This window comes from Durio zibethinus, unplaced genomic scaffold, assembly GCF_047325235.1.
Source record: "Durio zibethinus cultivar Kanyao isolate XHJ-2024 unplaced genomic scaffold, ASM4732523v1 HiC_scaffold_289, whole genome shotgun sequence".
In the NCBI taxonomy this organism is placed as follows: domain Eukaryota; kingdom Viridiplantae; phylum Streptophyta; class Magnoliopsida; order Malvales; family Malvaceae; genus Durio; species Durio zibethinus.
This window is the reverse complement of record NW_028322912.1, coordinates 38,357-50,000: the sequence shown is the minus strand read 5'-3', so window position 1 is coordinate 50,000 and position 11,644 is coordinate 38,357. Positions and strand designations below refer to the sequence as shown.

Sequence of the window (11,644 nt, the reverse complement as noted above, 5' to 3'; positions counted from 1 at the left end):
TCCCTCTTATCTCCTCCTTGTACAAACTTGGGTTATGGAACAAGGAGAAGAAGGAAACGAGAAGAGGGCAGCAGCAACAACTGGCTTTCTTATGGGACAGCTCATGCTGTTCATATCGATCTACTATGAGCCTCTGCATTTAGCATTGATTAGACCTCATCTACTAAATGTCCTAGTTCTACCGTATCTTTGGTTTTATTACTTCTGGAACAATGACAAAGACTATTTTGATTTTTTTGATTATTATGCAGGAGAGACTGCCGGAAATTCAATGCGTAATCTTAGGATTCAATGTGTATTCCTGCATAATTTAATTTTTCAATTAGTCAACCATTTCATTTTACCAAGTCCAATGTTAGCCAGATTAGTCAACATTTATATGTTTCGATACAACACCAATATGTTATTTGTAATAAGTAGTTTTGTTGGTTTTTTAATTGGTCATATTTTATTAATGAAATGGGTTGGATTGGTATTAGTCTGGATACAAAAAATTTTATTAATGAAATGGGTTGGAGTGGTATTAGCCTGGATACAAAAAAGGACTTTTCTTAGGTATTATATAGTTATTCGATCTAATAGGCATCTTATATTCGAACTTACAAAGTCTATTCCTCGAATCTTTACTCTTCTCTTTTTTATTACCTGTCTTTACTCTATAGGTAGAAAACCGTCACACATGCTGACTAAGAAACTGACAGGAATTCATCAAAGCCGAAGAAAAGGGCAGGAATTGGAGGAATTGAAGGAATTGGAGGAAAGGGAGGAAGAAACAAACATAGAAATAGAAACTATTTCCAAAGGGGGGGAGGAACAGGTATCCACCAAAGAAAATCTTTCTTATTACCCTTTTTCGAAAGAGACCGACTATAAAAATAGCCCAGTTTATGAAACTTCTTATCTGGATGGGAATCAGGAAATTCGAAGTTAGAAATAATATCAGAAAAAAAAGAATATAAAAAATTATTATGGTTTGAAAAACCTCTTGTGACGCTTATTTTTGATTATAAACAACGGAATCGACCTTGGCGATATATAAAAAATAATCGGTTTGACAATGCTCTAAAAAATGAAATGTCACAATATTTTTTTTATACATGTCGAAGTGATGGAAAAGAAAAAATCTCTTTTACATATCCACCTAGTTTAGCAGCTTTTGGAGAAATGGTACAAAAACAAATAGATTTTTTCACACCAGAAGAATTGTTTTCTGACGAATCGTATACTGATTGGAGTTTTATCAATGAACTAAAAAGAATAAATTTAAGTAAGGAGTTTATAAAGAGAGTCGAATATTTAGATAAGGAATATTTATATAAGGAATCTTTTGATCTGGGCATACTTGAAAAAAGGACTCGATTTTCTAATTATGAAACTAATGAAGAAACTAATAATGAAACTAATAATGAAACTAATAATGAAACTAATAATGAAGAAACTACTACTGAAACTAATAATGAAACTAATAATGAAACTAATAATGAAACTAATAATGAAACTAATAATGAAACTAAAAGAAATAATGAAATTAAAAGAAATAATGAAACTAATAATGAAACTAATAATGAAACTAATAATGAAACTAAAAGAAATAATGAAACTAAAAGAAATAATGAAACTAAAAGAAATAATGAAACTAATAATGAAACTAATAATGAAACTAATAATGAAACTAAAATAAAATACTTGCCTAAAATATATGATCCTTTCTTGCAGGGACCCTACCGCGGAAGAATCAAAAAATTGTTTTCACCTTTAAGTGAAAAAACAAACACGGATCCGTTTTGGATAAATAAGATTCATGTTATACTTCTTGCTACTGATTATTACGAATTTGAACAGACAATAGATACACTCAAATCATTATCAACAGAAAAAGAACTTTCTTTATTGACAGAAACAGAAGATGAACAGACAATAGATACACTCAAATCATTATCAACAGAAAAAGAACTTTCTTTATTGACAGAAACAGAAGATGAACAGACAATAGATACACTCAAATCATTATCAACAGAAAAAGAACTTTCTTTATTGACAGAAACAGAAGATGAACAGACAATAGATACACTCAAATCATTATCAACAGAAAAAGAACTTTCTTTATTGACAGAAACAGAAGATGAACAGACAATAGATACACTCAAATCATTATCAACAGAAAAAGAACTTTCTTTATTGACAGAAACAGAAGATGAACAGACAATAGATACACTCAAATCATTATCAACAGAAAAAGAACTTTCTTTATTGACAGAAACAGAAGATGAACAGGGAAATATCGATTCCGAGGATCGAGTCAAAATTTTGAAATTTTTATGCAATATAGTTATAACTAATCCCGACAATCAAACAATTATAAAAAAATCTAATGGAATAAAAGAAATAAGTAATGGAATAACAAGAAATAAGTAAAGAAGTTCCTCGATGGTCATACAAACTACTCGACATTTTCGAACAACACCATAGAGGAGGCGAGGAACACATGATAACAGATTATGCAATTCGTTCAAGAATCTTCCGGTACGCAATAGTTTTTTCTAAGGAGGAGTTAAAGGATGATTTTTTTCTACCAAACGATATAGAAAACGACCTATCTTTGATGGAATATTCGCCAGAACCGAATTTTCGTCGAGACATAATAAAAGGTGCCGTGCGTGCCCAAAGACGTAAAATAATTAATGGGGAACTGTTTCAATCAAATGTGCATTCCCCACTTTTTTTTGACAGAGTAGACAGCCTCTTCTTCAGAGTGTTCAGATCTTTGTATTCTGATATTTCTTGGCTGATAAAACTAATATCTCGAAATTGGATATGGAAAAACAAAGAATCACAAATTTCTGATTATACAGAAAATGAGGAGGACATAAGAGAAGAAGACGAAGAGATAAGAGAAAGCATAGAAAAGATACAAGAAAGAGACAAAGAGGAAGAAAAAAGAAGAGAAAGCATAGAAGAGATACAAAAAGGAGACAAAAAAGAGAAAGAAAAAAGAAGACAAGAGTCAGAGGCAGATGACTTCCTGCTGGACGCAGCAGAATTTTGGGATATCGTCTTTTTTGGTCAAGGACCAAGGGGCATCATGTTAATAGCCCAATCGATTTTTAGAAAATATATTCTATTACCTTCATTGATAATAGCTAAAAACATTGTCCGTATATTATTATTTCAAATTCCTGAGTGGTCCACGGATTTCAAGGGTTGGAAGCGAGAAATACATGTTAAATGCACTTATAATGGTCTTCAATTCTCCACAAAAGACTTTCCAAAAAATTGGTTATCAGAAGGTATCCAGATCAAGATCCTATATCCTTTTCGCCTGAAACCTTGGCGCGGATCTAAACTGAAACCCTCTCATAAAGATCCAATGAAAAAAAAGCATAAAGATCCAATGAAAAAAAAGCATAAAGATCCAATGAAAAAAAAGAAAGTTAAAAAGAATGATTTTTGCTTTTTAACAGCTTGTGGACTGGAAAGTGACTTACCTTGCGGTCCTCCTCGAAGACGGCCTTCGTTTTTTCAGCCTATTTTTAACGAACTAGAAAAAAAAAGTGAAAAATGGAAAATTTTTAAAAAAGGAAAAAAATTGTTTCGAAAAGTCTCAGGAGAAACAAAAATTCCATTTGTAAAGGGAATAATAAAAAAACTTTCAAAAAGAAATCCAGTTTTGGAGTTGAGAGAAGAATTGGGCGAAACTAAAAAAGATTTGGGCGAAACTAAAAAAGATTCGATAATCAGTAATAAGATGATTGACGAATCATCCCTTCAAATTCAATCTATGGAGCGGACAAATTATTCATTAACAGAAAAAAAGATAAAAGATCTGACTGAGAGAACAAACACAATCAAAAATCAAATAGAAAAAATTATAAAAGACAAGAAATTAGAATCATCAAAAAAATTTTGGAAAATATTAAAAAGAAGAAATATTCGATTAATCCGTAAATTCTATTTATTTATAAAACTTTTTATTCAAAAGATATACATAGATATTTTTCTATATATCATTAAATATATCATTAATATTCCAAGACCCAATCCACAACTTTTTCTTGAATCAACAAAAAAAATGATTGATAAATTCATTTACAATAATGAAGCAAATCAAGAAAGAATTAATAAACCAAATAAAAATACAATTCATTTTATTTCAACTATAAAAAATATAAAAAACTCACTTTCGAATATTAGAAATCAAAATGCAAAAGCTTTTTGTGACTTATCCTCCCTCTCACAAGCATATGTATTTTACAAATTATCACAAACCCAAGTTATTAAATTCAAACCTATCCTTCAATATCACGGAACATCTCTTTTTCTTAAAAATGAAATAAAAGATTATTTTGAAGAACAAGGAATATCTCATTCCCAATTAAAACATCATTATGGGTTAAGACAAAAAATCTCTGGAATAAAGGAATGGAAAAACTGGTTAAGGAGTCATTATCAATACGATTATCAATACGATTTAGTTCAGAGTATATGGCTTAGATTAGTACCAGAACAATGGCGAAATAGAGTCAATCAACACTATATGGCTCAAAATAAAGATTTAACAAAATGGGATTCAGATGAAAAAGAAAGATTAATACATTACGAAAAAAAAAATGATTTTCAAGCGAATTCATTACTGAATCAAGAATATAAACTGAATCAAGAACAAAAACGGAATCAAGAACAAAAATATAAAAAAGATAATTTTAAAAAACACTATAGATATAATTTATTATCATATATATTTATTATATATCAAGATATGAGGGACTCATATACTTATGGATCACCATTACAAGTAAATAAGAGGGAAGAGATTCCTTATAATTACAACATGGATAAACGAAAATTTTTTGATATATTGGGGGATATTCCTATCCATAATTATCTAACGGGGAAAACGGGGAAAACGGGGAAATTTTCGCATAGAAAATTTTTTAATTGGAGAATTCTTAATTTTTGTCTTAGAAATAAGACCGATATTGAGTCCTGGGTCGATACCAGTACCAAGAGTAAGAAGACCAGTACCAAGAGTAAGAAAACCAGTACCAAGAGTAAGAAAAATATTAAGACTGTGATTAATAATTTTAATAATTATCAAATATCGAATCTGGAACTTTGGTTCTTCCCAGAATTTGTGCTACTATATAATGCATATAAGGTTGAACCATGGATCATACCAATAAAACTACTTCTTTTCAATTTTAATTTTAATGGAAAAAAAGAGGATCTTGTATCAGATGCAAAAAAAAAAAGAAAATTTAGATCCGTTCTCTCAAATCAAGAAAAAGATGTTGAAGAAGATTATGGTAAATCATCCAATCAAGAAAAAGGTAAATCATCCAATCAAGAAAAAGGTAAATCATACAATCAAGAAAAAGATGTTGAAGAAGATTATGGTAAATCATCCAATCAAGAAAAAGGTAAATCATCCAATCAAGAAAAAGGTAAATCATACAATCAAGAAAAAGATGTTGAAGAAGATTATGGTAAATCATACAATGAAGAAAAAGGTAAATCATACAATCAAGAAAAAGATGTTGAAGAAGATTATGGTAAATCATACAATGAAGAAAAAGGTAAATCATACAATCAAGAAAAAGATGTTGAAGAAGATTATGGTAAATCATCCAATCAAGAAAAAGGTAAATCATACAATCAAGAAAAAGATGTTGAAGAAGATTATGGTAAATCATCCAATCAAGAAAAAGGTAAATCATACAATCAAGAAAAAGGTAAATCATCCAATCAAGAAAAAGGTAAATCATCCAATCAAGAAAAAGGTAAATCAGATCAAGAAAAAGGTAAATCAGACAATCAAGAAAAAGATGTTGAAGAAGATTCTGGTAAATCAAAAAAACATAGAAAGGAAGACGAGAGCAAGAGAGAAGCTCGTTTATTCCTACAAAAGTATTTGTATTTTCAATTCGGATGGGATGCTGATTCTTTCGATGAAAAAATAATCAAAAATATCAAAGCATATTCTTTCATTCTTGGCCTGATAAATATGAATGAAACTTTTCTATACTCTGTTAGAAGAGGAGGAACGAATCTGGATATTTTGATGGATTCGGCGGATAAGTTACTTTTAACTTATCAATACCTACTCAAAAAAGGAGTATTGATTATCGAACCAATTCGCCGGTATGTAGAAATTGATGGACAATTTATTCTATATCAAACTATAAGTATTTCATTGGTTCATAAAAATAAACATGAAATTAATCAAAGACGCAAAAAAAAAAAAAGACGCAAAAAAAAAAACTATATTGAAAAAAATAATTTTGATGAATCCATTGCAAGACATCAAAAAATGACTGAAAATAAAGACAAAAATCATTATGATTTGTTTATTCCTGAAAATATTTTATCCCCTAACCACCGGAGAGAATTGCGAATTCGAATTTCTTTCAATTCAAGGGATAAAAATGGTATGCATAGAAATCCAGTATTTTTAAATAATGTAAAAAACTGTGGTCAAGTTTTGAATAAAAACAAACATCTTGATAGTGATAAAAAGAAACTAATTAAATTAAAGTTCTTTCTTTGGCCCAATTATCGATTAGAAGATTTAGCTTGTATGAATCGCTATTGGTTTAATAGTAATAATGGCAGTCGTTTCAGTATGGTAAGGATACATATGTATCCGCGTTTGAAAATTCGTCAATGGTACATTTTTCCATATATTATGATTGAAAACCGGATTGATTAATTTTATTTGAAAAAATTATAAAGTTCATAACGAACTTAAAATCATTGTGCATATTAAAATGAATGGTATTATTATTATTACTGATCAGTAAAATTCACATTCAAAAAAAGGGGGAGAGAAATTTTTGTTTTATGGTAAAAAATTCATTCATCTCAGTTATTTTTCAAGAAAAAAAAGAAGAAAACAAGGGGTCCGTTGAATTTCAAATAGTCAGTTTCACCAATAAGATACGAAGACTTACTTCACATTTGGAATTGCACAAAAAAGACTATTTATCTCAGAGAGGTCTACGTAAAATTCTAGGAAAACGTCAACGGCTTCTGTCTTATTTATCAAAGAAAAATAACATACGTTATAAAGAATTAATTAGTGAGTTGGATATTCGGGAATCAAAAAATCGTTAATTTGATTGAATTAGTCGATTTATTATATTTTTCATTTTGATGTACTTCTTTTCGTTTTCAACAATTCATGTAAGAATGAATCGAGGAAAAACTTATGAATCTATCAGCTACAGAAAAAGACCTTATGATAGTCAATATGGGACCTCACCACCCATCAATGCACGGTGTTCTTCGTCTCATCGTTACTCTAGATGGTGAAGATGTTGTTGACTGTGAACCAATATTAGGTTATTTACACAGAGGAATGGAAAAAATTGCGGAAAACCGAACAATTATACAATATTTGCCTTATGTAACACGTTGGGATTATTTAGCCACTATGTTCACGGAAGCAATAACCGTAAATGGACCAGAACAATTGGGCAATATTCAAGTCCCTAAAAGAGCCAGCTATATCAGAGTAATTATGTTGGAGTTGAGTCGTATAGCTTCTCATCTATTATGGCTTGGACCTTTTATGGCCGATATTGGTGCACAGACCCCCTTTTTCTATATTTTCAGAGAAAGAGAATTAGTATATGATCTATTCGAAGCTGCCACCGGTATGAGAATGATGCATAATTATTTTCGTATCGGAGGAGTAGCGGCCGATCTACCCTATGGCTGGATAGATAAATGTTTGGATTTCTGTGATTATTTTTTAACAGGAATTGTTGAATATCAAAAACTTATTACGCGAAATCCTATTTTTTTAGAACGAGTTGAAGGGGTAGGGGTTATTGGTGGAGAAGAAGCAATAAATTGGGGTCTATCCGGCCCAATGCTACGAGCCTCTGGAATCAAATGGGATCTTCGTAAAGTTGATCATTATGAGTGTTACGACGAATTTGATTGGGAAATCCAGTGGCAAAAAGAAGGAGATTCATTAGCTCGTTATTTAGTCCGAATCAGTGAAATGACGGAATCCATAAAAATAATTCAACAGGCCCTGGAAGGAATTCCGGGGGGTCCCTATGAGAATTTAGAAATCCGATGTTTTGATCGAGAAAGGGATCCAGAATGGAATGATTTTGAATATCGATTCATTAGTAAAAAACCTTCTCCTACATTTGAATTACCGAGACAAGAACTTTATGCGAGAATGGAAGCCCCAAAGGGAGAATTAGGAATTTTTCTGATAGGAGATCAAAGTGGTTTTCCTTGGAGATGGAAAATTCGCCCGCCGGGTTTTATCAATTTGCAAATTCTTCCTCAGTTAGTTAAAAGAATGAAATTGGCTGATATTATGACGATACTAGGTAGCATAGATATCATTATGGGAGAAGTTGATCGTTGAAATGATAATTTATACAACAGAAGTAGAAGATATCAATTCCTTTTACAGATTGGAATCCTTAAAAGAGGTCTATGGGATCATATGGATGTTTGTCCCTATTTTGACTCTTGTATTGGGAATCACAATAGGTGTACTAGTAATTGTATGGTTAGAAAGAGAAATATCTGCAGGAATACAACAACGTATTGGGCCTGAATACGCCGGCCCTTTGGGAATTCTTCAAGCTCTAGCAGATGGAACAAAACTGCTTTTCAAAGAGAATATTCTTCCATCTAGAGGAAATACTCGTTTATTCCGTATTGGACCGTCTATAGCAGTCATATCCATTTTACTAAGTTTTTCAGTAATTCCTTTTAGCTCTCGCCTTATTTTAGCCGATCTCAATATCGGTATTTTTTTATGGATTGCCATTTCAAGTATTGCTCCTGTTGGACTTCTTATGTCAGGATACGGATCAAATAATAAATATTCCTTTTTAGGTGGTCTGCGAGCTGCTGCTCAATCGATTAGTTATGAAATACCATTAACTCTATGTGTTTTATCAATATCTCTACGTGCGATTCGTTGAAATATAAACTTTTCTTTTCCCTATTCCTTTCGTTCTATAAAATAAGCTGAATGGATTGAATAGATATCTTCGTTATTTTATTATCCTTCAGGTTGATAAACTAAATTAGATAGTTATATATGAGTGAAAGAAAGCAGCTTATAAATTCGCAGTAAATTAAACAAAAAAAAATTTAATCTCATTTCCTATGTACAAGAGTTAAGTGGAAGAAAACATAAGTGGAAGAAGTCTTTACCCCAAGACGGGTTGATTAGTCAATCTAGCTTGAAGCGGGCTCAAAAGATCAACCGTATAGAGTTTTGGCTATCCTTTGTATAGATTCCCATACATGTATTGCCAAACCAAACGGGGGATTGAACAAAAAAATGAGTGGATGGTTAGGAACACCAAAATACACAAAGGATTAGTAATGGAGATTATGTAAATTATATAAAAAGGATATTTCTGGATAACATAAAAAGAATACTAATTGGGGCTTTAAATTAGTAGAAATGAGTAGGCAGTACTACCCACGATTCCGGTCCAGAGTATGCTCCTATCCACCGATTAAAGTAATGACTATCAGGAACGAAATAATCCTTTACTATTTTTTAGTTTAAGCCCCCATTCGTAATTTTCTCAGATCAGAAAGAAGAATAGGAACGAAAAAGAAAGAATAAAAAATAAATATTTTTTTTTTTTTTATTCTTTCTTTCATATATATAGAGAGATATAATCTGTGTCATGATTTATGAGCTAATGTAATATTTAATTTTTTTCGTAATCGAAAACAATGGGTTGAAATATCTATTGATATTTCTACAAGAAGTATTTTATTGAAGGCTTAAGTTATTACTCAACAAATAAAAATTGAAATTAGTAACGGGCGAGATCAATTCAGAAGCACTTTTTTTATTCTTCATAATATAGCAGACAGAATTCCATTGGTATAATTTTGGACCTTCCAATCCATTTTTTCTCTATCTATTCTACAACCATACGAAGAGAAATAATACTGATTCGGTCCTTAAATTTATTTGTGACCCACGAGGAGCCGTATGAGTTGAAAACCTCATGTACGGTTTTGGACTAGCGATGGGAACAGTGATGTTATCATCGACTATAATTATCTAACAGCTCAAGTACAGTTGATATAGTTGAGGCGCAATCAAAATATGGGGTTTGGGGATGGAATTTGTGGCGTCAGCCAATAGGGTTTATCGTTTTTCTAATTTCTTCTCTAGCAGAATGTGAGAGATTACCTTTTGATTTACCAGAAGCCGAGGAAGAATTAGTAGCAGGGTATCAAACCGAATATTCGGGTATCAAATTTGGTTTATTTTATGTTGCTTCCTATCTAAATCTATTACTTTCTTCCTTATTTGTAACAGTTCTTTACTTGGGGGGTTGGAATATTTCCATTCCGTACGTATTCGTCCCTGAGCTATTTGAAATAAATAAAATGAATGGAATCTTTGGAACGACAATTGGTATCTTTATTACATTAGCTAAAACTTATTTGTTTTTGTTTATTTCTATCGCAACAAGATGGACTTTACCTAGGTTAAGAATGGACCAATTATTAAATCTTGGATGGAAATTTCTTTTACCCATTTCTCTCGGTAATCTATTATTAACAACTTCTTTCCAACTTCTTTCACTGTAAAGAAAAAAAGAATACGAGATTCATGACTTGGTTCAAACAAGAGAAAGAAACAAACATAAAATTATTCATAGATATTCACGATATGTTCCCTATGGTAACTGGGTTCATGAATTATGGCCACCAAACAGTCCGAGCAGCAAGGTACATTGGTCAAGGTTTCATGATTACCTTATCCCACGCAAATCGTTTACCTGTAACTATTCAATACCCTTATGAAAAATTAATCGCATCAGAGCGTTTCCGTGGGCGAATCCATTTTGAATTTGATAAATGCATTGCTTGTGAAGTATGTGTTCGTGTATGCCCTATAGATCTGCCTGTTGTTGATTGGAAATTTGAAACGGATATTAGAAAAAAACGATTGCTTAATTACAGTATTGATTTCGGAATTTGTATATTTTGTGGTAACTGCGTTGAGTATTGTCCAACAAATTGTTTATCAATGACTGAAGAATATGAACTTTCTACTTACGACCGTCACGAATTGAATTATAATCAAATTGCTTTGGGCCGTTTACCAATGTCAGTAATTGACGATTATACAATTCGAACAATTTTGAATTCGCCTCAAAGAAAAACTGAGTAAGTAAACCTCCTATTCTATTAAAGAGAAATTTCCAATTCTTTTAAGGTTCCGTTTTGGTTTAAGTTAAAAGAATATTTGGTTTGACTTAAAAGAATGAGGCCTTTACTCTTTGTTTGGTCAATAAATAAAAATTCAATTACAAATTAACTGGTTGATAAGAATTTCGAATTCATTTTTCTTGAAAATCTATTAATATATTCGTAATTATTTCGAAATATATAGTTTCAAAAAACAAAATACCCTTTCGAACCGAACAAAAAAAAAGAATTAAAAACGAAACAATAATTGTACTTAGATCAATTCACACCTAATAGATTAGGATTTTATTCAATTAGGAACGTATCATAAAAAAAAAATTCCTGGTCGGGTCAATAAGATCATGAAAAGCATTTCGATTTATTTATCTCTTATTTTACATATAATGGATTTGCCTGGACCAATACACGATTTTCTTTTAGT

The 11,644-nt window shown here is 31.1% G+C and overlaps 1 protein-coding gene across 1 annotated transcript; it reads left to right on the top strand.

Annotated features, from left to right (window-relative positions):
- Positions 1-6,816: 6,816 nt before the first annotated feature.
- Positions 6,817-11,437, top strand: LOC149508896 (NAD(P)H-quinone oxidoreductase subunit H, chloroplastic). Its single transcript, XM_089757793.1, has 2 exons — positions 6,817-8,940; positions 10,061-11,437. Exon 1 carries the CDS (start codon positions 7,205-7,207, stop codon positions 8,384-8,386), a length of 1,182 nt encoding a protein of 393 aa, XP_089613919.1. The 5' UTR covers positions 6,817-7,204; the 3' UTR covers positions 8,387-8,940; positions 10,061-11,437.
- Positions 11,438-11,644: the final 207 nt, after the last annotated feature.